Here is a 27,336-nt window from a genome sequence, read left to right as displayed (position 1 = left end):
TATCTGGGAAGCCAGGTCAAGAGTACAAATGCCCCCTCACACCTCTATCTAAACATTTACAAGTCATCTATGAAGATAAACCATTAAGGAAAATGTTCTATCCAACTGCCTTGATAAAAATACCTTCTCAATAATTTGGACACCAGGTTTAAGTTGTACTTTCTTGAATTCCTGGAAAGCTGAACCAGTATATGGCAGTGTGGGGGGAGCTGAGCCATACATGTCCTGTGCCCCTGCCCCTCCACCCCCTGCGCCTCTCCACCTGGGCCCTCATGCAGACCCAGTCACTGTTCACATCCACCACCAACATCCAGCCCTTGGCCTCTCTGCCCTGGGGGAGGGATGCTGGGAAGAGGCCCAACCAGTCTAAAGTGAGCTAGTGTCATCGTGCAGGGAATTCTCAGGCATGAGTACCAGGGAATGTTCTAGAAGAGGGGCACTGGCTCTGGGTGGGGCATGTGCCCTTGGCCACATGGGCAGAACACAGCTAGAGGCGGGCCAGAGCAGGGCTCTCTAAAGTGCTGGACCCAAGAGAGGGGCCTCTCTCGCACAGACCCAAAAGGGCCATCCTGGTGGTACTTGCTGTCATCTCAGTAAGACGAATTTACTTGTGATGCTGCCAGAATCCTCTCATCAAATCCTCAGGAGAGCAAGACAATGAGACAAGCTATTTTGATAGTTTTGACACTTCCAAAGAGGTCTGAGATGTTGGGCTTGAGACCTGAAATAGATGAATCTTTGTGTCCAAGCTGCTTCTCCCACAGCCCAACAGACAGCCCCAAGAAATGTGCCACTTCACCCCATCCCTGCCAGGCCCACCGCCGCCGGCTGAGGAAGGCAGTGCAGTTAGGGGAGAGGGGCAGTGTCCCACGGCAGTCAAGCCGACCACTTGTGGTCAAATTCCCACCCCCTCCATCACCTGCCGGCTGTGTGTGCTCTGCAAGTGACGCCCAGGTCCAAACCTCAGTGGCAAAGTGGAGATGAAGGAATGAGCCATAAATGGAAGGTGATAATGGTTCTTGCCTGCAAACTGTAAATTTTATGAGTCACCTTGCCTGGATCATGGGCTCAGCTATTGGGTCAAAAGCTAATCTAGAAGTTGCTGCAAAGGTATTTTGTGGGTGTGGTTAACCTCGAAAGTCAGCTGACTTTAAGTACAGAAGATCCTCAGTCAGGTGGGTGGGCCTCACCCCCCAGTTGAAAGCCTTGGGTGAAAACTGAGGTTTCCTGGAGAAGAAAAAATGCTGCCTAGAGACTGCAGCATTATTTCTTACCTGAGTTGCCAGCTTGCTGGCCTGCCCTACAGAACTTGAACTTGTCATTCCCTATAATTGTGTAACACAGTTCCTCAAAATAAATCCTATGTGTGTGTGAAAGCACACACATACACATCCTATTGTTTCCTGGGAGAACCCTGGCACTGCCTTACAGGGCTTGTGTGTTGCTGAATTGAGGGCATCCACGAGAAGGGCTTGGTCCGGTTTGCAGTGCAGATGGCACCTCAGTACACGTGAGCCACCATCCTAGCCAACCACTTGGGCTTTGAGGCCACCAGCCGTGAATCTGCTCCTGCTCTGCTGCTTTCTGGACTCTACCCACCTCCTCTGAGCCTTGGTTCCTCCCCCGTAACATTGGGATAATCGTGTCTCTCTCCCGGAGTTGTAACGATGTGTAAATAGAGCTCATGTTTGTAGAGTACCCAGTATCCATTTATTTGCTCTTTCAACCAATACATATTATGTACCAACGATAAGCCAGACTCTGTTCTAAAAGCTGGGCACACAAACAGCCCAAGTTCCTGCCTCCGGGAAGCTCCGTTCTAGTCCAGGAAGATGGACAATAAACATGTAGACAAATAGGATAATTTCACGTCACAGTATGTGCTGCACAGAAAAACATATGGGGTGGGGTGATGAGAGAGACTCTGGGGAGGTGAGATTTGAACCGACACACAAATATCTCCTGAGGGGATGTGGGAGAGGGACTTTCCTAGCATAAGGAGACCCTCCATTGGAAGGTAGCACTTTCAGTATTGTTGTCAATAATAATAATAACGTGGAACTCTAGGGCAATTGGGGAGCACTAAGTCACTGCCTGCTGGTGGTGCAAGGTCAACCCCAAAAGGCCTTTCCCTGCTTCAGTTGTGGCTCACGGTCCCCCTTCAATGTCAGAGGATTTTCTTGGGTCTTCCTACAGGTGTCTCCAGGGTCCCCATGCTGGCCTGTGTTTTTCCCTTCTCAGGAGGAGGCGAAGGGTCAGCGTCTGAAGGGGCTGCCCATCGGGAGAGCACTGCGCGCTGGTGACATCCTCACGGAGCCCGGGGAGAGCTGCTCACTTCCCCGCCTGCCCAGCGACTCTGTGCCAGCACCCCTGAGCCAGGGTCTCGTCCACTGAGCCAACAACTCTGGGGAGTAGAAGGTGTGACCGAGTCTCCCAAGGGCGAAGGAGGGGAGACTGAGAAAGAGATGGAAGAGCAGGAAAGGAGGGAGGGAGGCGTTAGGCATGGAATTGTGTCCCCCCCAAAGACAAGTTCAAGTCCTACCTCCAGTCGGTGAATGTGACCGATCTGGAAATAGCATCTTTGAAGATGTTGTTGGCTAAGATGAAGCCAAACTGGATTAGGGTGGGCCAAATCCAGTATGACTGGGGTGTTTATAAGGAGAGGACATGTGGACACAGACAGAGAAGGAGGGAGAGAAGGCAGCCATGTGACAGAAGCAGAGATGGAGCTATGCCACCAGCCAGAGGAAGCCATGGATGGTGGCACGGATGGTGGCCTGGATGGCTGGCATGGATGGCTGGCAAGCCACGGCCTGAGCCCTGCAGACCTCAGAGGCAGCACGGCCCTGCTGAGGCTCTCTTTGATTTGGGGCGTCTAGCCTCCAGACTGAGACAATCACTTCCTGTTGTTTTAAACCACCCGGTTCATGGCACTTTTTTCGGCAGCCCCAGGAAACCACGGCAGGAGGTAAAAAGGTGACAGAGGGGGAGGCAGGCATCAGCTCAGAGCGAATCTCCCAACCACACTGTCATGTGACCTCATTTATTCCTTCACAGCCCTTACTGCTGTGATTATGGTATTGCTTACTCGTTCTGTAAGGCCCCGGAGAACAGGGATCCTGTCTTCCTCATTCAGTGCATACCTAGAACAGTGTCTGGCACTTGGGAAGCACTCCGTAAATATTTGTGGAAGCCAAGATGGAAGGGAGCCAAAGAGGATGGAAACTTGAGGGACAGATTATGAGAAACAAGTGGTGCCCAAAACACCCTGGGAGCATCTCAGGAGCCCGTAATTTAAATCTTGCTCCCCAGCATGGTCCAACAGTGCTAACGCAAGTCATCTTGTATGAACTCACCAGGGCGCATGATTTCATTTGTTTCATATCGTTTCTGAACCAGAGCACCGGATTCCGTATCTTGGAAGACACTGCCTGTCATAGCCTATGCTTCAAAGAAATATCTCACTCACCCTAAGGCCCTGTGCCCGGCTTTTAAACACTTGTTGGTCCAGAACAACCTGCTTGTTGGAATCCTGACCTGCAGGGAAGTCTATTGCAAGTTCTGAAGACGTCAACTCTAGTACACTGCAAGAGTAGAGAATGGCTGAGGATGAGGTTAGACTTGGGGATGGGGGTGGGGGCAGGGAGACAACTTCACTGTATTTCAGAGGGAAGAGTGATTCAGAACAAAGAGGCTGTCACAATTGCAGAAGGTGACTATCCTTGCCTCTACAAGTTGCTACCTCTTAGGATAAGGATCAGGGTTTGAATCACGTCAACAAAAGTTTTCCTAACTAACTGGCTTGCGAAAATAGAAGCATAACAAAAACCCTCTGGTCAGTTCTTAGTTTTTTCCTTGGTGCCATTTTTGCCAAATATGGGTTTATTAATTCCCTGAAGAACATTCCAAGGTTGCTGAGGCTTTTACACAAAGGGCAGAATTCTGGCTCCCATGAAGGCGGATCTGAGCTTGAATCCATGTGGCTTGAGTTGCTGTCTCTTGGGAGGAAGGAGTTGCTTTGATCTCCCAGCCCAGGACAGAGACATGAATGGCACAAGATCATCTTTTCATTCAAAAGTTGCAAGTCTGCAGATCTCCTTGGGAGACTCAGTCATCAGCGATGAAGCCTGATTTGGTCATCCTCTTTCCACACAGACTTCAAACTGAGAGGCAGGTCCTCCTCTGGGAATGATTCCCGTGATCCTTCCTGGGCTCCTCTCCTCTGCTGAGTTGTCAACATGAGGCTGGAGGTCCCACCAGGGGCTCCTAGAGTCCAAGACATTTGCACTCCAAGGAGCAGGGCTCCGCTCTGCTCACGGAAGCTGGTCAATTCCTCTGTCTTCAGCATTCCCCTCTCTCCTTTGAGGGGCCCACTGGCTGGGGTACTGGAAAGCGAGGCATGGGAGGGGCTGGCTCAGTCATCGTCATCCTTCTCTTCATCCTCGGTGTCTTTGCTGGGGGCACACCTCTGGAAACACTGCACCACGGTGGCCAGGAAGAAACTGGAGATGATGGCAGCGGTGGACACGGCTACGCCAGAGAAGACGATGATGAACAGATCTGTGAGCGAGAGGCTGAACTTGCACTCCCTGAAGCTGGCCTCCGACAGCTCGTGCAGGGATACCCTTCTGTTCCCCGTGGGCAGGGAGCATTGGATTTCGCCGAGGCCTGTGAAAAAGGCAGGCAGAATGAGACAGAGGTTTAGGCTGTGGCACAGGACTGCCTAAAAGTCAACAAGGAGTGGCAGGGCAGGAGCACCACACCCCACCCCTGAAAAAAGGGTGGGGGGTGATTTGAAATTAATTTAAACCTGATTAAAAGCTTCAGCATACTCACCATGGGAGAAATCAGATCTTGTTGGTCTTCCTTGATCTATTTTAACAGTTAGTGCTGTTTTGATTTAAATTACCCAGCATGGTGATGGAACCCAGCTTCTGGGATGGAAATTGGAGCAGATGCAGTGGGATGGGAGGTGATGCCCACTAATGGAAGCACCTCCAGTTTGTAGCTGCCGTCACTTGAGTGGGATGCAATCGTCCCTGAACTGAAGAATTAGCACAGTATGGTAGCAGCTCCACTGCCTGGAAAGGGTTTCCCTTGACAGGAGAGAGGACGGGAGTCAAGATACATTGGAAGGAGGCCTTCAAGTAGTGCTCCCTGAAACTGGAATGAAGTGGTTTTCTCACTTCCAGGTGCTAAAGAATCACCTGAAGATGAGTGAGATGCAGATTCCCAGGCACTTGATGACTGTGTTGAAATGCCGATTCCTAGGCATCACCCCCTGGAGACCCTGATTCAGTAGGTCTTGGGTGGGTCCCCAAACTCTGCATTTTTAATAAGCATTTTAATAACCAAGCAGGTGATTTAGATGCAGATGGTCCCCAGGGTACACTTTGAGAAGCATCGATTTCTAGTTGTCTGAGAGAGTGTGTGAGGGGCTGGGAGTCTCTTGGGATACTCACCCCTAATGTGACTGAAGACCCCCTTTAATTCTGTTTTAAATATTGAGGTCTCTTTAAGATTTTACTTGAAGAGTGTTTGGCTAATTTTAAAAAAAGTGTCAAGCCTTCTAATCTAAAAAACCACACAACCGAGTGTATGCTCAGTAAATGCTTTATGATAACAACAGAAAACACTACATAGAACTTGCTAGGGATCAGGATCTCTTCTTAGCACTTCCCACATATTAACTCTTTTAATCCTCACTGCAACTCCACGGAGTAGGTCTAATATCATCCCCATTTAACAGATGAGGAAACTGAGGCTCAGAGACCTGAAGTAACTTGCCCAAAGCCACCCGGCTAGAAAGGGGCCAGGCCTGGACTCCAATTCAAGCAATTTGGCACCAGAGACCTGGCCTTTCATCACTGCACCTCCAAAAGGAAGAGAAGGGGCTTGAGAGGCTGGGGAGGAGATCAAGAAGACAGGAGCCTGGGGCAGAGGACACAGAGGCTCAGGAGCTGATGTTTTCTTCCCATGGAGTGAGGCAGTATAATGGGTTTATAACGTTTGCAAGACCTGTGCCCTAATCTGGAAACTATTTCTCTTGGGGTACCCACCTGCCATCAGGTGAAGTAGGGGACAGATACAGGAACTGCATGCACATGAGTTCTACACCTTCCATTTACGTACAGGAAACTAAAGGGAGACTTGCCTGAGGCAAGAGAAACTAAGCAGGGGAACAGAGAGCTCTCCAGACTCTTGTTTATTCATTCAGCTACTATTTAATGAGTACTTAGCCTGTGCCCAGGAAATGGTGGCAAACAAGCCAAATAAGGGCCCTATCCTCAGACACTATAAATTCTAGTAGGAGGAGACATACACTCATTCATTATTCAACAAATGTTTATTGAGTATTTGCTATGTTCTGGGCCTTGGGGACACAGTAGTGAACAAAACAAAGTCTTTGCCCCTAATGCAGCTTACGTTTTGGAAAGTAAATGAGGAGATCAAGAAATATGTAAACCAGTTTAAGATTGTGATTGGTGCAAAGACATGAAATATCAGCATGAAACGATAAAGAGGGACCAGGGATCTTTAGATCCAGTGGTCAGGAAAAGCCCCTGTGAGGAGCTAAGATCTAAAGGATGAGATGGATCCAGTCTTGGGAAGAACTCTCTAGCAAAGAAGTTGGGAAAGAGCTTGGCATTTGGGGAACATGGTATAGCCAGGGACGGCAGGGTGAGAAAAGGGGAATTTACTACGAGCTAGATGGGAAAGATGGGCATGTGTTCAGATGAAGCCCCTGACAGTCAGGGTCCCTGAATCACACAGTGATTATAGCCCTGCTGTCCACCAACCTTCACTGGACATGAACAAAAGATATAAACCCTTGTGTAGTGTTAAGGTGTTAAAGACTGTTTGTTACCAAGCTGATACACAATATGAACTGATACACAATATGAAATATGTACAAACCCAAATTATTGCTATGATTTTACAAACCTCAAAAATAAGGAAGTGCAGGATTTGTTTCTGATTTGGAAGAGAAAAGAAAAACAAAGTAGTAGTAATGAACGCTTGCCAGACACTGTCCTAAGTGCTCACCGGACCTTGTAAGGGTGGGCTCTATTATCTTGCCCATTTAATGGATGAGAGAACTGAAGCACAGAGAGTTCACTTAACTTGCCCTTGGCAACACAGGTAGCGAGTGGTGAAGCTGGGATTTGAACCCAGGCAGTTGGCTCTGGAGGTTTCCTCTCAGTGAGGACCTTCTCTGCAGTGGGAGCAAGCAGAGAGAGGTAAAGACACCATTTTGACATTAAGCTCAACTGCCTTCAATGTCTGTCCACTTTTGGCTTCCTCAGCCCTCAGGAAAACCTGCACTTGCTCTCTCAGTGCTCTCAGGTTTCAAAAAGATGACTCTCCCCCCGAGGAGCTGGGGAAAAGTGTGGAAGAGTTGGACTTCTCACCTAGACTGATGCTGATGTTGTCACAAACATTGAGGACTGGCAGTTTGATGTGCTGAGCCCTCTATCATGGGACTTGCATGGGAGAGGCTAAACTTGCATATAATTTTGTCTAAGAGTCTCTCCCTGAGTACCTTTTTGTTGTTCAGATGTGGCCCTCTCTCTCTCTCTAACTGAGCCACCTTGGCAGGTGAACTCACTGCCCTACCCCCTATGTGGGACCCGAATCCCAGGGGTGTAAATCTCCCTGGCAATGCAAGATATGACTCCCGGGGATGAATCTGGACCTGGCATCATGGGATTGAGAATATCTTCTTGACCAAAAGGGGGATGCAAAATGAAACAAAATAAAGTTTCAGTGGCGGAGAGATTTCAAATGGAGTCTAGAGATCACTCTGGTTGTCATTCTTATGCACTCACTATATAGATAACACCTTTTAGGTTTTAACGTATTGGAATAGCTAGAAGTAAATACCTGAAACTATCAAACTCCAACCCAGTAGACTGGACTCTTGAAGACGATTGTATAACAATGTAGCTTACAAGGGGTGACAGTGTGATTGTGAAAACCCTGTGGATCACACTCCCTTTATCCAGGGTATGTAAGGATGAGTAGAAGAATGGGGACAAAAACTAAATGAAAAATAGGGTGGGATGGGGGGATGATCTGGGTGTTCTTTTTTACTTTCATTTTTTATTCTTTTTCTGATTCTTTCTGATGTAAGGAAAGTGTTCAAAAATAGATTGTGATGAATGCATAACTATACAATGGTACTGTGAACAGTTGATTGTACACCATGGATGACTGTATGGTATGTGAATATATTTCAATGAAACTGAATTTAATTAAAAAAAAAAAAAGATGGCCCTCAATGCATCTCCAGCATTATCTGAGAGGATGATTTCTTCACACTTCTCTAACTAGTGCTCCTGCTAATTGCATGGCAACCACCTTTACAAGGACTTTTATTTGGGTATCTTTCCTTCTCCAGCTCAGCAACAGAAGGTGGAGGAAGCGTGTCTGAGCTTCCTTCTTCCTTCTGCGCTGGCCCACCTTTTATGTAGACTATGGCCGACCCACTGATGCTCTCCTCCCTGAGGATACTGGTTGCCTAGCAACCAGACTCCCCTCCCTTCTCTCCCTGAACCAGTGCCTACTTTACTTACCCACAGAAGTAGGTGGACCAGAGCCCTGCAAGCTTCAGAGTTCATACTTGACTACCGTTTGTGACTGTTTCTCTTTCGGAAACAGGCTAAACTTTTATATATTTCTTCTGAACATTTTAAATGCATTTAAAACAGAGTTATACGGCCCCCTTGCGGACACTGCTCTTCAACAGACAACTGGAAAACTCAACCTTGCTACTTCTTGACAGCCCCCCACCCCCCATCCCCCAGCCAAAGATGTTGTGGAAATAAACAAGATCAATGCCAACAGGTGGCATAAAGTGTGGGCAGTTTCTAAAGCCAAGAGGTTATTTGCAATCTTCAAACCCGTAACAGGTGAGTATCTAGTTAGAGAAACTTTCTAGAAATCCTTTTCTCCAATGAGCAGTGTTAACTGGAAAGCAATGGCAATACAGCAACACAAGCCTACAAAGCTTGCAGTTGAAACCAAACCTTTGTTGGCAACTACTCCTGGAGCCGATCCTGATTTCTACAATGTTCTTTGTGCCTTGAGATTAGGGTTGGCATTTTTACAAAGCAATGTTTCCAGAAAGTGTCATCTCATGTTTCTCTGTGGCTAGGAGAAACAGGTTTGTTTGGAAAACACCCTCACACAAGCCCTCCAGAGGTAGGAGACTTTGGAACAGTGCTCACCAGAGCTATTATGATAAGAAACACTGACTTAAGGGGTTTTCTTAGCTCAAAAAGGGCGGAGAAATGAAAAAAGTTAAAGAGAGTCAGCCAGGCAAATAGGTCACATCAGAAAGGGGACAGACACGAGGCTGGCTGAAGACTTTGGGGTCCCCTCTTCTCTCCTGAAGGATCTTGCTTTAGACCCAGGGTTCCTCAACCTCAGCTGAAAGACATTTGGAGCCAGATAATTCTTTAATGTGAAACTGTCCTGTGCATAGTAGGACGTTTAACAGCATCCCTGGCCCCTATCCAATAGATGCACGTTTTGCCCAGTTGTGACAATCAAAAATGTCTCCAGACATTGCCACATGTCCCTGGGGGCAAAATCACCCCTCCACCCCTCACCCCACTCCCACTCCCACCCTGTAGGGAACCACTGTGTTAGACTGAAATGCTCTGCTAAGTAGGTAACTTTCTAAGCAGGGTCAGGCTTTATGTCAGGTGCCACGACAGATACAAAAATGAGAAAATGACACAGCCCTGGCCTTGAGCAGCTTAGGTCTATTAGGAGGGGCACAGGGCTACGTGCACAAATAACGGTATTTCGGGATAGAAATGAGAAGTCGCATAAGGGAGGAGGTAACACCTACCGAGGAGAGCAGAGGAGACAGGGCAGCTTGGGGTGGGAGGGCCGGAGGGGCCGTGGAAGGGTCGACATTGGGCACGCAAAGGCGAGGAGGAAGGATACCTGCAACGTCCTTACCTGACCTTGGAATTCTCTTTACCTGGCCCCCATTGCCTCAGCTGTCTAAGTTAAAATTAGCCAATGAAAGCGGATACGTACACAGCACTTAGTGGGTGCCAGGTGCTGCTCTATGGGCTGTACTTGTTAGTCTATTTAATCCTCATGCTGACCCAATGAGGAGGCCACTGTAATTATCCCCACTTTACAGATGATGAAATGGAGGCACAGAGAGGTCAAGTGACTTGCCAAAGGCCACACAGCAAGGAAACAGAAGAGCTAGGACTGACCCCAAGAGGTTGGCTCCAGAGCCCGACTCTTGACCCCTGCACCGTTCTACCTGTTCTCCCAGGCCAGGGAGACCCAAGGTGCAGAAGCCTCGCCCGGGGCCTCAGGAAAAGCTTCCTGCAGGCAGGGTGCTTCCTAAAGGAATGTCCTAGAACCCTCCAGCAACCCTCCTCATGCCCAGGCTGGACAGACGGGGTCGGTCAAGTTGCCGGCATGGCCTCTGGAACCCCCTGTCCAAAGAAGTCTACATGGGTGGCTCTGAAATGCAGACGTGTAGAGACGCTGCCCACGGACCTTAGAAGAGACCCCCCGGCTGGAGACCCCCACTCCACCACCTGAGGGCTGTGTGACAGAGGGCCAGAGACAGGCCTCCCCGAGCGCCACCTTGGGATGACACAGAGATACGCGAAAAGCTGTCACATGGCACTGCCACTGCACATGCTGGAAAAAGTCGTGGCCATTACTGCTATTCCAATGTTCAGGGTTTTGCTTTGTGCATGGCCCTAACTCTCCAGCGGTCTGAGGGTGCCACGGAGCTGCTTTGCATGACATCAGGCTGATGCGGAAATTAAAATGAAATTGTCTTCCTCCCTCTGCTTGCTCGGGACCTCTGAGAGGGGGAGGTGAAAAGAGAAAAAGCCAAAGCTCATCAGGGATTTACGAGTCCAAAGTGGATAATCTGCACGCCAAGAATCATCATCTCCTATAAATTCGCTTACGACATTTCATCAGGCATTAGCAGCAGGGTGGAGAGCAGAGCCAGGGGCCCGGGAGGACATGAGGACTCTTGAGGCAGATTTCTGGAAAGAGAGTCTATGCATATCTCTCAATTCGGTATCATTCATCTCCTACTTCCTGAGCCCTAACCCATGCCCTAAACAGTGAAGAGTGTGTGTATGTATATTGGAGGTGGGCTTTAATTGAGCACCTACTCTATTCTAGGGCTGCAGCCCTTATTGCATGTTTATGACCCGGAGCTCAGAAATCTTTGGCAATTCATATACCATCAAGGGGTGAAGCCAGAATCCAAACCTCCCTCTCAGTTTGTTTTACTCTACAGCCTGTGTTTTTCCCACCACCTAAGCTGTCTGTGATACGGAAGAAAGTCAAGTCCCTGGCCTCAGGAAGCTTATAATCCAACAGGGGAGCCAAAACTAAGACACATCAAGCAATTAGGAAGGAAAATAATATGTGATTGAGAATCAAGGGCAGGACTTTACAAATGTGGAGAAGGAAGAGGCAGGGCTCTAGTAAGTACTCAATAATTATTTATAGAATAATCAAACATTTTGAGTCTGAGGGATGATGGGGGGACAGTGAGGAAGGCATTTGGAATAACTCAAATCTGAACGTGTGGGTGAGAGACGTTAGCTGCATCCTCCTGGGCTAGGAGAACTCCTTGGTAGGAAAACTTCCCGTCATTCCTGCCAGCCCATGGCCTAGTGGGTGGGTGTGGAGCCGCTGGAGAATCTGAGCTAGGAGCTGAGAAAGAAAGCAAGGTTAAAAGAAAGTTTAAAAAACAGCAGCCATAAGCCACCTCAGGCTGCAGCCATGTTTTTATTTGTCAGCACAATGCATGTTTGTTTGCTTGTTTGTTTAATAATTAAAAGCAATTATATCTGGAGATTGGGCAACATTGGGGTCACATGGAGACAGGACCCGTGCCTCAGGGCTGCTCATTCATTCCTGTCCCCTGCCTGGCCCCTGCGAAAGCTTTTGTGTTTACAACCCCCTGGGGCAGGGGGTTTCTGCCAGTCCCTGTCCCTGTCTCAGAGGCAGCCGGGGGAAAGGCACAGATAGAAGTTGAGGAAAAGACCACCCACCCAAGACTAACATCTCTCAGGAGCCTGGAGGGCAGAGCTGTGCTCCTCCAGCTTTTGAATTTTGCCAACTCGCAAAAAATAAGGAATGGGGAAGACTGACATGGGACTGCAACTTTATGCCCAGTAAGGACAATTAATACACATACACACCCCACCATTTTATAAGAGAGAACATTTGTACATCAATAATATTAAGAAGGGCAGGATATCATTAAATACCTGTACATTTACTTGGCCTTAAGAAAAACTCACCACATTGTCCTCATTGTTCTCATTTTGCTAAGGACCTGTGAATGCCCACAAAATGATCTGGGATCCAGAGCCTTGTCTCTTTTACATGCTCTCCTCTCCATCATAAATAAGGACTTGGAGATTGCTTTATTATTCAAGACAGGATAGACAAATGGCAGCCTGTGGGCCAAATAAACACCCCACCCCAATTCACGCCCCTGTCTAATTTTGTGAATAAGGTTTTACTGACACACAGCCAGGCCCGTTGGCTTAGGCATTACCTGCGGCTCTTCTGCATTACCATGGCAGAATTGAGTAGCTGCAGTTGAATAATTGGCAATAGACACTTATGACCTGTAAGGCCTAAATGTTTACTGTCTGGCTGTTTATGGAAAAAGTCTTCCAACCCCTGTTCAAGACCAGGTCCAGGAATCACCTCCTCCGGGAAGCCTGCCCTGAATGCTTCCTGCGTTCCCTCCTCCCCTGCCTCAGTCTTCCCCTTCCCAGTCCTGCACCAACGACAACAAGGTCAACGCCTCCCCAGAGGCCTGGGCCTCCCATCTCCACATTCACAGCTCCCTGCACAGGGCCTGGCACACTAAACAGTTAAAAGAAATACGACAAAATAGAGTTACTGTGGCTAAGAGATTAAAACTGGAGTCGGGAGGTCATTCTGGAGGTTACTTTTATGCAGGTCTCAGCCAGACATCACACACTGCCAAGTATGCAAAGCCTCAAGCAACAATGTTCCTCAAAACCAAGGACAATCAGGCCATAAAATAAACCACAAGATATGGAGAACTCAGTTAGCTATGTAACCTGAAGGACAATTAGAGTACCCCAAATATCCGCCAACCACAAACGCTTGCTTGGAAATGTCAAGACAAGGCACGATTGGGGTTACTACCTGAGTCTGTGCTCCTCAAATTGCAATTCTAAGACCCCAAATAAATGCCTTTGTTGCCTTGCAGCTTAGTTTGTTATTTCTTGGTCGACAAAAAAGTAAAAATAAAAATAAAATAAAATAAAAACATCTTCTTTCATTCAAGTTGAGGAAACCCAGAACTCTGGGTGAAGAGGACCCCGGAGTGTGGCTCCGTCCTGCATCCTGAAGGTGGGCTGGGAGTCTGTAAGTGAGGTCCAATCCATCAAAAAGCCGATCAGAAACCACTCACTGGTCTGCGATCAGGCCACACGGCCCATCACTCAGAATGTAATTTGTTTGGTGGACAAAATCTTTCAAACCTGAGAGCCGGAAACACTCATACAATAGATTCTTAGTGGCAAAAATGTTAGTAGCTACCCGTTTTTCTTATTCCTTCACCTTCTTCAAGAAAGCACATTCCAGATAGAGGAACTCTTCCTATATATTACAGATCATTTCTGAAATAATAATGGTAATAGCTGGTGGGTTCAATAGGTAATACAGTTCTCTCCCTGAGTTTAGAACTGAATGAAAGAGATGGTGAGATTTGGAAGGAGGACCCTGAAATGCCAGCCTTGTTACTGATAAAATTGCAGTAGCCTCATAACTGTCTTCTTACTTCCACCTTACAGGCTGCCCCCAAAAACCCCCTAGCAAGACAGAATGAGTCTTTTAAAGAGGAAGCTATGCCCCATCGTTCCTTTTCTCAGACCCTCCTCCAAGTCTCCCCATCTTGCTCAAAGTGAAATGCACAATGACTCTTCACACTGTCCCCAAACTCTCCAACCTGCCCTGTTTGCTGGTCCTCAAACATCTCGAGCACAGGCCTACCTCAGGGCCTTTGCACGTTCCCTCAGCCTGGCGTGCTCCTCCCCCAGCCTGGTGTGCCCCTCCCCCGCATTTCTGTGTGTCTCCTCCTTCCCTTTCTTCAGGCCTCAGTCACCTAATCAGAAAGGCCTGCCCTCGCCCCCACTCCCATCTGGTGATCTAAAGCAGCAGCTCCTCTGCCCCCCACTCCCCAACATTCTCCATCTCCCTACCCAGGTTCATTTATCTGTAGCATTCAGCACCACCTGGCATATTATGCATGAATTTATTTACTTATTTTCTGCTTTCCTGTCCTTCCCTATTCGTATATCAGCTCCATGAGGTCAGACTCTTGTTTTCCTCCCTGCTGTATTCCCAGCGCCTAGAACTTTACATTTTTGAATGCATGTACGAATAAAGACAGGGTCAGAGAATGTGGCTTGGATGTGTGGCCACAAAAGGTCTCCTACCCATCTCCCCTAAGTCAGACAGACCTGCCCACCCAGTGGGCAGCAATGCTGGACAGCCACAGCCACTGCCCATCAACATAAACCATCTGCCCAGCTGTCTTCCCTTGCAGGTCAGGGCCCCTGTCCCCAAATCTATCAGCCAATAACCCACAACTCCTTGAGAGGAAACAGAAGCGTGTTCATTTTCTCTCATGCATTTCCCTCTTGGGAAGCAGAACTTCTCATTGCTCATTGGAAATAGGCAGAGAGGGGTCAAACCTTCCCTAACACCATCTAACCCCAGCTCAGCCTTGCCATCTGCAAGGTAATCTAAGCCTGCTGCATTGCTTAGAGTCCTTCAATCCACAAACCAAATTCTGTGGCTGGTCCTATGATGAGCCTGGTTTGCAGGTAAGGAAACCGAAGCTCAGAACAGTTCTGTTACCTGTTTAAAGTTATCCAGCTAAAAATGATGGAGCCGGGATTCGGAATCAGGTAGTCTGACTCCTACTGCCCAAAAAATGCTTGCACAAGGTGTGGAATAGTGTATATATAGTATGATTTTCTCTTCTCTTTTTAAAAGCTAAATATCTTCTCTAAGTCTGAATGAACCTGAATCATTTTCCTACCAGTGGTTGTCACGGAAGAGAGGTGGGGATTGCAGAAGGGCTTCCTGCCCTAATTCACATATTTCTGTAGTGTTTGCTTTTTTTGTTTTTTTACAACAAATATGTATTACTTTTGGGAAAAAATTAAAATATAAATAAAAATGGTGTTTTTAAAATAATAATAAAAATGCTTGGACAAGATATTTTATTACTGGGAATACTAAGACCCAGTGGGTCATATAATCTGCCAAAGCTGGACGGCAAAGTGATAAAACCGGTTTGGAATTTATGCTAATTATAGCGGTCAACAAAGCCTGGAGCACTCAGGAAAAGAGTATAAAAGATCATTCTAAAGGATTTGAGTGTCTTAAATGTAACATCACTGGTGCCCTTTGGCTTCCACTCCCTCCCTCCTCTTTTGGAGGCTGCTCCCAGGTTCTTTTGGAGCAATCACCTCTCGCCCTTTGGGTATGTCTTGATGCGGCTTCCTTAAAATGCCCTGGCCAAAGGGGTCAGCACACCTTCCACACTGGGCCGGAATCTTTGACCCAGGGCACTGAATCTTGAATGGACTGACCAAGAGGGTGGTTGCAGCCCATTCGGCCTGGCAGCCCTGCCCAGGAGAAATTGCCAATTGGTTTCTCCTCCCTAGACCCCCACAGCTGCCACGCTTTTCTGAGTGTCGCCTCCAGCCTTGTCTTGAATTCTTTTAATTACCTGATATGCTTGCAACACATTCCTTTCCTGCTTAAATTAGCCAGAGTTGGTTTCTGTTGTTCATACTCGAGATGCCCCACTGGTGGACTATAGGAAAGTAGAGCTCAGGGCTGAACTGGACCCCTGTCCTCACTGGTCAGCCTCTGCCCCATCACCACAAACCGTCTAACTCTGTCCAGCTGTCCTACAAAATCACGTGCTTGGGGCATAAGGGTCCTGGGAGGCGACAGGAAAGATTCAGGGCAACTTGTCCCCCTTCCTATGAAGATAACTCGACTGGTGGGGGTGAGGCCATGTCTACCTTTGTCTTGTTAGGGTCTTCCTCTTTAAACCCATCTCTTTTTTCCACCAAAACCAAAGAAGGCTCCATCTCATTCTGGCCTCGGCAGATCTGGGGTGCACCGCTCCCTCCCTGTACACCCACCTCGTGCTCTTCCACGAGGGCACACTCACAAGAGATGAGACCACCTCCCTTGGGCAGGGTGGCCTGGGGCTCAGGCCACCCCCTGCAGGCTTTCTCCCCTTGACTGATGACTTCCCCCAGCAGCTGACACCTGAGCTGGAGAGGCTGAAGAGCTGCCATTCTCCCAAAATAGATGGTGACACAGAGGATGGCAAATTGAGATTAATCCCCGGCCCCAACTGGCCCCGACTGGCCCCTTGCCAGCAAAACGGCCTGCAGGTGAGGAGCTGTGGCTGCCAGCCCGGAGGTTCTCTGGGCCTTTTCCATGATCTGGCTTCCTGGGAGCTGCCTAACCCAGATCGGTGACAGGCTCTGGGGGTGCTTTCTGTCATTAAAAATAGCACTTTGTTTTCTCATTCCACTTACCATGCAAAGCCAGTGAACACACTCAGACAACAGAAATAAACAAAAAGAAGGGGGATAAAAGAACCCATAAATACACAGTGGTTAACATATTGGCTGATACTTTTCTAGATTTTTCTGCATCTATGCTACATAAATCCTCCAAGTGAAATTGCACTGGGCAACTCTACTGAATAACCATACAAGGAACTTCTTTCCTTTCAACAAATATAATTATAAAACATCACTTTTAATGGCTACAGTGTATTTCCTTGGGTAGACAGGCCATGATTTACTTACCCAATCCCAGGGTGCCGCCAGTTTTTTTCCTTACTCAAAGCAAGGCTGTTCTGAACATTCTCTCACACATTCTTAATTATTTCCCTAAGATACGTTCCGACGAGTTGAAGGCTGTGAGAATCCCTGGACTCTGCCCATCATGCATTCAGCCCCCTTTTCCTCTTTGCCAATCTGATAAGCCTTAAAGAAGTGTATTGTTGATGTAATTTGCATTTCTCTTATTATCAGTAGAACTGAAAGTTGTACTGTGTGTTCACTGGCCATGTGGAGTTGTCCTTTTGTGACCTACCTGGCCAAGACCCTTTTATTAAAGAAAAAATTATTTTATTTTTTATGTAAGCACTTCCAAAATTTATACTCTATACCCAACAAGCAATGACTCCCCCTCCCCCCACTCCACCCCTGGTAAACTGTAATCTACTTTCTGTCTTTACAAATTTGCTATTTCTAGATATTTCATATAAGTGAAATCATACAGAATTTGTCCTTATTCCAAGACTCATCCATGTTGCCGCATGTCTTAGAACTTCATTTCTTTGTATGGCCAAATCATATCCATTGTGTGTATGGACCACACTTTGCCTAAGACCCATGGCAAGAGCTATGCAAGTCTTACCAAGCGTGAGAAATTGTTAGTGACAAGGAGGGCTTGGGAGTGAGTGTAGGTGCTGCAGCTCAGCCCACCCAACTCCCAGGGAAAGTGGGCTGCTCCCTCCCGACCCTGGAGAAAGGATAGACATGGAAAGTTTTCCAATGACCACTGCCATCAGTCTTGGCAAAAGGCCACCACTCTTGTCAGTCGCCTCTTCTGCTTTCCCTCCCTGGGGTAAGAGGACACAATCTGTGCCCTCCCTGCCAGCCTCTTGCAACTCCAAACCCAAAGAATCGGAAAGAGCAGCAGCATTTTGTCCTTTTGCACCCCAGCCAACCCATCCTTCTACCACCTCCTAGGTGAGATCTGAAGGCACCTCTGATGTCTGTTAATCTCCCTCCCATCCTGCTTCTCCCCCTCATTTTCAGATGAGACGCCCGGGGAAATTGGACAGTTTGCAAAGGTCACATGGAGGCAAGCCTGGAACCCAGCTCTCCTGATTCCGTTTGGGGTTCTTTCCAGGCAACGGGCTGTTAAGCCACTGTGAACATCTGAAGAGGTTGCATGTGCTATGAGAGCAGCTGGGCAGCCACTCCACAGCTAGTATAAAAAAGATCTGGGAGAGGCGGGGCAAGATGGTGGATTGGTGAGGTGTATGTTTTAATTACTCCTCCAGTAAGTAGGTAGAAAGCCAGGAACTGCGTGGACTGGACACCGCAGAGCAATCTGACTTTGGGCATACTTCATACAACACTCATGAAAACGTGGAACTGCTGAGATCAGCGAAATCTAAGCCCAATACAGAAAGCCTCAAAGACTTGCAATTTGGGCAGGTCAAGACAAGAGCAGAACTGAGAGCTCTGAGACAAAAGGCAATAATCCAGTGGCTGAGAAAATTCACTAAACACCACAACTTCACAAGAAAAGGGGGGCGTCCTCTCACAGCCATCATCCTGGTGGACAGGAAACACTCCTGCCTGTCACCGGCCCCATAGCCCAGAGCTGCCCCAGAAAACCGAATGTGACTGAAGTGCTTACAATAACACGCATACACCACAAAATTGGGTGTGGACATTAGCCTTCCCTGCACCCTCAGCTGGTTGTCCCAGACTTGGGAAGGTGGAGGAGTGGGAATTAACAAGCCCCATTCAGACATCATTTCAGCAGACTGGGAGCCTCCCTACACAGCCCAGCAGCCCAGAACCACCCTGGGGGGACGGCACTCACCTGTGACATAACACAGTCATCCCTCAACAGAGGACCAGGGGGTGCAAGGCTTGGAAGAGGGACCCACTCACAAGTCTCAGGGGCCACACACCAATACCAAGGACTTGTGGGTCAGTGGCAGAGACAAACTGTGCCAGGACTGAACTGAAGGATTAGACTATTGCAGCAGCTTTAAAACTCCAGGAACACCAGGGAGATTTGATTGTTAGAGCCGCCCCCCTCCCTGACCGCCCAGACACACGCCCCTTATACAGGGTGGGCAACACCAGCTACACACGCAAGCTTGGTACACCAACTGGACCCCACAAGACTTACTCCCCCACTGACCACAGAGGCAAAGTGGGGGAGAACTGGCTTGAGGGGAACAGGTGGCTCGTGGACGCCACCTGCTGGTTAGTCACAGAAAGTGTACTCCACAAAGCTGTAGACCTGACAAATTAGAGATAAGGATTTCAATTGGTCTACAAATCCTAAAAGAACCCTACCAAGTTAAGCAAATGCCAAGAGGCCAAAAACAACAGAAAATTTTAAAGCACATGAAAAAACCAGATGATATGGATAACCCAATCCCAAGCACCCAAATCAAAAGATCAGAAGAAATACAGTACTTAGAGCAACTAATTAAAGAACTAAAGATGAATGATGAGACCATGGCACGGGATATAAAGGACATCAAGAAGAGCATGGAACAGGATATAAAGGACATCAAGAAGACCCTAGAAGGGCATAAAGAAGACACTGCAAGACTAAATAAAAAAATAGATGATCTTATGGAAATTAAAGAAACTGCTGACCAAATTAAAAAGATTCTGGATACTCATAGTACAAGATTAAAGGAAGTTGAACAACAAATCAGTGACCTGGAAGATGACAGAATGGAAAATGAAAGCACAAAAGAAAGAATGGGGAAAAAATCAAAAAAATCAAAATGGACCTCAGGGATATGATAGATAATATAAAACGTCCAAATATAAGACTCATTGGTGTTCCAGAAGGAGAAGAAAAGGGTAAAGGTCTAGGAAGAGTATTCAAAGAAATTCTTGGGGAAAACTTCCTAAATCTTCTAAACACCATAAATACACAAATCATAAATGCCCAGCAAACTCCAAACAGAATAAATCCAAATAAACCCACTCCGAGATATATTCTGATCACACTGTCAAATATGGAAGAGAAGGGGCAAGTTCTGAAAGCGGCAAGAGAAAAGCAATTCACCACATACAAAGGAAACAGCATAAGACTAAGTAGTGACTACTCAGCAGCCACCATGGAGGCGAGAAGGCAGTGGCACGACATATTTAAAATTCTGAGTGAGAAAAATTTCCAACCAAGAATACTTTATCCAGCAAAGCTCTCCTTCAAATCTGAGGGATAGCTTAAATTTTTCACAGACAAATGGATGCTGAGAGAATTTGCTAACAAGAGACCTGCCCTACTGGAGATACTAAAAGGAGCCCTACTGACAGAGAAACAAAGAAAGGAGAGAGAGACTTGGAGAAACGTTCAGTACTAAAGAGATTTGGTATGGGTACATTAAAGGATATTAATAGAGGGAAAAATATATACGACAAACATAAACCAAAGGATAAGATGGCTGATTCAAGAAATGCCTTCACAGTTATAATGTTGAATGTAAATGGATTAAACTCACCAATTAAAAGGCACAGATTTGCAGAATGGATCAAAAAAAATGAACCATCAATATGCTGCATACAAGAGACTCATCTTAGACACAGGGACACAAAGAAACTGAAAGTGAAAGGATGGAAAAAAATACTTCATGCAAGCTACAGCCAAAAGAAAGCAGGTGTAGCAATATTAATCTCAGATAAAATAAACTTTAAATGCAGGGATGTTTGAGAGACAAAGAAGGTCACTACATACTAATAAAAGGGGCAATTCAACAAGAAGAAATAACAATCATAAATGTTTACGCACCCAATCAAGGGGCCACAAAATACATGAGAGAAACACTGGCAAAACTAAAGGAAGCGCTTTTTTTCGCAATGGGTTTGCCGCCAGAACACAGGTGTTGTGAAAACCATCCCTGATTCTTAAGCCAAAATGGGAAAGGAAAAGACTCATATCAACATTGTCGTTATTGGACACGTAGATTCGGGCAAATCCACCACTACTGGCCACCTGATCTACAAATGTGGTGGAATCGACAAAAGAACCATCGAAAAACTTGAGAAGGAGGCTGCTGAGATGGGAAAGGGGTCCTTCAAATATGCCTGGGTCTTGGATAAACTGAAAGCTGAACGTGAGCGTGGTATTACCATTGATATCTCCCTGTGAAAATTTGAGACCAGCAAGTACTATGTGACCATCATTGATGCCCCAGGGCACAGAGACTTTATTAAAAACATGATTACAGGCACATCTCAGGCTGACTGTGCTGTCCTGAGTGTTGCTGCTGATGTTGGTGAATTTGAAGCTGGTATCTCCAAGAATGGGCAGACCCGTGAGCATGCTCTTCTGGCTTACACACTGGGTGTGAAACAACTAATTGTTGGTGTTAACAAAATGGATTCTACTGAGCCACCCTACAGCCAGAAGAGATACGAGGAAATCGTTAAGGAAGTCAGAACCTACATTAAGAAAATTGGCTACAACCCCGACACAGTAGCATTTGTGCCAATTTCTGGTTGGAATGGTGACAACATGCTGGAGCCAAGTGCTAACATGCCTTGGTTCAAGGGATGGAAAGTCACCCGTAAGGATGGCAATGCCAGTGGAACCACACTGCTTGAAGCTCTGGATTGCATCCTGCCACCCACTCGTCCAACTGACAAACCCTTGCGTCTGCCTCTTCAGGATGTCTACAAAATTGGTGGTATTGGTACTGTCCCTGTGGGCCGAGTGGAGACTGGTGTTCTCAAACTGGGCATGGTGGTCACCTTTGCTCCAGTCAACGTTACAACTGAAGTCAAGTCTGTTGAGATGCACCATGAAGCTTTGAGTGAAGCTCTTCCCGGGGACAACGTGGGCTTCAATGTCAAGAATGTGTCTGTAAAAGATGTTTGTCGTGGCAATGTGGCTGGTGACAGCAAAAACGATCCACCGATGGAAGCAGCTGGTTTTACTGCTCAGGTGATTATTCTGAACCATCCAGGCCAAATCAGTGCTGGCTATGCACCTGTGCTGGATTGTCACACAGCTCACATTGCTTGCAAGTTTGCTGAGCTGAAGGAGAAGATTGATCGTCGTTCTGGTAAGAAGCTGGAAGATGGCCCCAAATTTCTGAAATCTGGTGATGCTGCCATCGTTGATATGGTTCCTGGCAAGCCCATGTGTGTTGAGAGCTTCTCTGATTATCCTCCTCTGGGTCGTTTTGCTGTTCAGGATATGAGACAGACAGTTGCTGTGGGTGTCATCAAGGCTGTGGACAAGAAGGCTGCTGGAGCTGGCAAGGTCACCAAGTCTGCCCAGAAAGCTCAGAAGGCTAAATGAATATTACCTATAACACCTGCCACCCCAGTTTTAATCAGTGGTGGAAGAACAGTCTCAGAACTGTTTGTCTAATTGGCCATTTAAGTTTAATAGTAAAAGACTGGTTAATGATAACAATGCATCGTAAAACTTTCAGAAGGAAAGGAATGTTTTGTGGACCATTTGTTTTTGTGTGGCAGTTTTAAGTTATTAGTTTTTAAAATCAGTACTTTTTAAATGGAAACAATGACCAAAAATCTGTCACAGAATTTTGAGACCCATTAAAACAAAGTTTAATGAGGAAAAAAAAAAAAAAACTAAAGGAAGCAATTGATGTTTCCACAATAATTGTGGGAGACTTCAACACATCACTCTCTCCTATAGATAGATCAACCAGACAGAAGACCAATAAGGAAACTGAAAACCTAAACAATCTGATAAATGAATTGGATTTAACAGACATATATAGAACATTACATCCCAAATCACCAGGATACACATACTTCTCTAGTGCTCACAGGACTTTCTCCAGAATAGATCATATGCTGGGACATAAAACTAGGCTAATAAATTTAAAAAGATTGAAATTATTCAAAGCACATTCTCTGACCACAATGGAATACAATTAGAAGTCAATAACCATCAGAGACTTAAAAAATTCACAAATACCTGGAGGTTAAACAACACACTCCTAAACAATCAGTGGGTTAAAGAAGAAATAGCAAGAGAAATTGCTAAATATATAGAGATGAATGAAAATGAGAACACAACATACCAAAACCTATGGGATGCAGCAAAAGCAGTACTGAGGGGGAAATTTATAGCACTAAACACATATATTAAAAAGGAAGAAAGAGCCAAAATCAAAGAACTAATGGATCAACTGAAAAAGCTAGAAAATGAACAGCAAACCAATCCTAAACCAAGTAGAAGAAAAGAAATAACAAGGATTAAAGCCGAAATAAATGACATAGAGAACAAATAAACAATAGAGAGGATAAATAACACCCAAAGTTGGTTCTTTGAGAAGATCAACAAGATTGACAAGCCCCTAGCTAGACTGACAAAATCAAAAAGAGAGAAGACCCATATAAACAAAATAATGAATGAGAAAGGTGACATTACTGCAGATTCCGAGGAAATTAAAAAAATTATAAGAGGGTACTATGAACAACCATATCCAGTATGGCAACAAACTGGATAATGTAGAGGAAATGGACAAATTCCTGGAAAGTTATGAACAACCTAGACTGACCAGAGAAGAAACAGAAGACCTCAACCAACCAATCACAATCAAAGAGGTCCAATCAGTCATCAAAAAGCTTCCCACAAATAAATTCCCAGGGCCAGATGGCTTCACAGGAGAATTCTACCAAACTTTCCAAAAAAAAATTGACACCAATCTCACTTAAACTCTTTCAGAACATTGAAGAAAATGGAATACTACCTAACTCATTTTATGAAGCTAACATCAATCTAATACCAAAACCAGGCAAAGATGCTACAAAAAAGGAAAACTACCGGCCAATCTCCCTAATGAATATAGATGCAAAAATCCTCAACAAAATACTTGCAAATCGAATCCAAAGACACATTAAAAAAATCATACACCATGACCAAGTGGGGTTCATTCCAGGCATGCAAGGATGGTTCAACATAAGAAAATCAATCAATGTGTTACAACACATTAACAAATCAAAAGGGAAAAATCAAATGATCATCTCAATAGATGCTGAAAAAGCATTTGACAAAATCCAACATCCGTTTTTGATAAAAACACTTCAAAAGGTAGGAATTGAAGGAACTTCCTCAATATGATAAAGAGCATATATGAAAATCCCACAGCCAGCATAGTACTCAATGGTGAGAGACTGAAAGCCTTCCCTCTAAGATCAGGAACAAGACAAGGATGCCCGCTGTCACCACTGTTATTCAACATTGTGCTATAAGTGCTAGCCAGGACAATCCAGCAAGACAAAGACATAAAAGGCATCCAAATTGGAAAGGAAGAAGTGAAACTGTCATTGTTTGCAGATGATATGATCTTATATCTGGAAAACCCTGAGAAATCGATGATACAGCTACTAGAGCTAATAAACAAATTTAGCAAAGTAGCGGGATACAAGATTAATGCACATAAGTCAGTAATGTTTCTATATGCTAGAAATGAACAAACTGAAGAGACACTCAAGAAAAAGATACCATTTTCAATAGCAACTAAAAAAAATCAAGTACCTAGGAATAAGCTTAACCAAAGATGTGAAAGGCCTATACAAAAAAAAACTACATAACTCTACTAAAAGAAATAGAAGGGGACCTTAAAAGATGGAAAAATATTCCATGTTCATGGATAGGAAGGCTAAATGTCATTAAGATGTCAAATCTACCCAAACTTGTCTACAGATTCAATGCAATCCCAATCAAAATTCCAACAACCTACTTTGCAGACTTGGAAAAGCTAGTTATCAAATTTATTTGGAAAGGGAAGATGCCTCAAATTGCTGAAGACACTCTAAAAAAGAAAAACCAAGTGGGAGGACTTACACTCCCTGACTTTGAAGCTTATTATAAAGCCACTGTTGTCAAAACAACATGGTACTGGCACAAAGATAGACATAGATCAATGGAATCAAATTGAGAATTCAGAGATAGACCCCCAGATCTATGGCCGACTGATCTTTGATAAGGCCCCCAAAGTCACTGAACTGGGTCATAAAGGTCTTTTCAACAAATGGGGCTGGGAGAGTTGGATATCCATATCCAAAAGAATGAAAGAGGACCCCTATCTCACACCCTACACAAAAATTAACTCAAAATGGACCAAAGATCTCAATATAAAAGAAAGCACCATAAAACTCCTAGAAGATAATGTAGGAAGACATCTTCAAGAACTTGTATTAGGTGGCCACTTCCTAGACTTTACACCCAAAGCACAAGCAACAAAAGAAAAAATAGATAAATGGGAACTTCTCAAGCTTAGAAGTTTCTGCACCTCAAAGGAATTTCTCAAAAAGGTAAAGAGGCAGCCAACTCAATGTGAAGAAATTTTTGGAAACCACATATCTGACAAAAGACTGATATCTTGCATATATAAAGAAATCCTACAACTTAATGATGATAGTACAGACAGGTCAATTATAAAATGGGCAAAAGATATGAAAAGACAGTTCTCTGAAGAGGAAATACAAATGGCCAAGAAACACATGAAAAAATGTTCAGCTTCACTAGCTATTAGAGAGATGCAAATTAAGACCACAATGAGATACCATCTCACACTGATTAGAATGGCTGCCATTAAACAAACAGGAAACTACAAATGCTGGAGGGGATGTGGAGAAATTGGAACTCTTATTCATTGTTGGTGGGACTGTATAATGGTTCAGCCACTCTGGAAGACAATCTGGCAGTTCCTTGGAAAACTAGATATAGAGATACCCTTCAATCCAGCGATTGCACTTCTCGGTATATACCCGGAAGATCGGAGAGCAGTGACAGGCACAGATATCTGCACGCCAATGTTCATAGCAGCATTATTCACAATTGCCAAGAGATGGAAACAACCCAAATGTCCTTCAACAGATGAGTGGATAAATAAAATGTGGTATATACACACAATGGAATACTACGCGGCAGTAAGAAGGAACGATCTCGTGAAACATATGACAACATGGATGAACCTTGAAGACATAATGGTGAGCGAAATAAGCCAGGCACAAAAAGAGAAATATTATATGCTACCACTAATGTGAACTTTGAAAAATGTAAAACAAATGGTCTATAATGTAGAATGTAGGGGAACTAGCAATAGAGAGCAATTAAGGAAAGGGGAACAATAATCCAAGAAGAACAGATAAGCTATCATGGGTAAATTTAATGTTCTGGTCTGTTAATTTCTGATGGGTATAGTAGGACCAAGTTCACAGAAATGTTGCTATATTAGGTTACTTTCTTGGGATAGAGTAAGAACACGTTGGAAGTAAAGTAGTTACCTTAGGTTAGTTGTCTTTTTCTTACTCCCTTGTTATGGTCTCTTTGAAATGTTCTTTTAGTGTATGTTTTTTTTTCATTTTTTTTTTCATTTTTTAAATTTTTCATACAGTTGATTTAGAAAAAAAAAAGTTAAAAAAAAAAACAAGGAAAAAAATATGCAGAGCCCCCTTGAGGAGCTGGTGGAGAATGCAGGGGTATTGGCCTACCCCACCTCGATGGTTGCTGATGTGCTCACAGACATAGGGGACTGGTGGTTTGATGGGTTGAGCCCTCTACCACAGGTTTTACCCTTGGGAAGACGGTTGCTGCAAAGGAGAGGCTAGGCCTCCCTATAATTGTGCCTAAGAGTCTCCTCCTGAATGCCTCTTTGTTGCTCAGATGTGGCCCTCTCTCTCTAGCTAAGCCAACTTGAAAGATGAAATCACTGCCCTCCTCCCTACGTGGGATCAGACACCCAGGGGAGTGAATCTCCCTGGCAACGTGGAATATGACTCCTGGGGAGGAATGTAGACCCGGCATCGTGGGACGGAGAACATCTTCTTGACCAAAAGGGGGATGTGAAAGGAAACGAAATAAGCTTCAGTGGCAGAGAGATTCCAAAAGGAGCCGAGAGGTCACTCTGGTGGGCACTCTTACGCACAATATAGACAACCCTTTTTAGGTTCTAAAGAATTGGGGTAGCTGGTGGTGGATACCTGAAACTATCAAACTACAACCCAGAACCCATGAATCTTGAAGACAATTGTATAAAAATGTGGCTTATGAGGGGGGCAGTGGGATTGGGGGGGCCATAGGGATCACACTCCCGTTTGTCTAGTTTGTGGATGGATGAGTAGAAAGGTGGGGGAAAGAAACAAACAAACAAACAGACAAAGGCACCCAGTGTTCTTTTTTACTTTAGTTGCTCTTTTTCACTTTAATTATTATTCTCGTTATTTTTGTGTGTGTGGTAATGAGGGTGTCGGGGATTGATTTTGGTAATGAATGTACAACTATGTAATGGTACTGTGAACAATCAAATGTATGATTTGTTTTGTATGACTGCGTGGTATGTGAATATATATCAATAAAATGAATTAAAAAAAAAAAAAAAAGATCTGGGATTTCAACCCCGATGGATCCAAATCCAAATTCTGTGCTCTCAGCCACTTGGCTATTGATCCCCCATTAGTGATTACTGTGCAAAAGAAG

General features: G+C 45.3%; 1 protein-coding gene and 1 pseudogene across 1 annotated transcript in view; one reads left to right on the top strand and one right to left on the bottom strand.

The window, feature by feature from the left end:
- Positions 1-1,578: 1,578 nt before the first annotated feature.
- The window catches only part of LRRC38 (leucine rich repeat containing 38), a 39,325-nt gene continuing 13,567 nt past the window's right edge, over positions 1,579-27,336 (bottom strand). The window contains exon 2 of the mRNA XM_037828491.1: positions 1,579-4,668. Within this exon, the coding sequence (XP_037684419.1) occupies positions 4,415-4,668 (254 nt within the window). The 3' untranslated portion in view covers positions 1,579-4,414. The remainder of the gene's footprint in view (positions 4,669-27,336) is intronic.
- LOC119527933 lies at positions 20,737-22,239 on the top strand (annotated as a pseudogene).

The sequence above is a fragment of the Choloepus didactylus genome, chromosome 2 (genome assembly GCF_015220235.1).
Source record: "Choloepus didactylus isolate mChoDid1 chromosome 2, mChoDid1.pri, whole genome shotgun sequence".
Classification (NCBI taxonomy): domain Eukaryota; kingdom Metazoa; phylum Chordata; class Mammalia; order Pilosa; family Megalonychidae; genus Choloepus; species Choloepus didactylus.
Note: the sequence above shows the minus strand (reverse complement) of the source record. Positions and strands in the feature narration are given on the sequence as shown.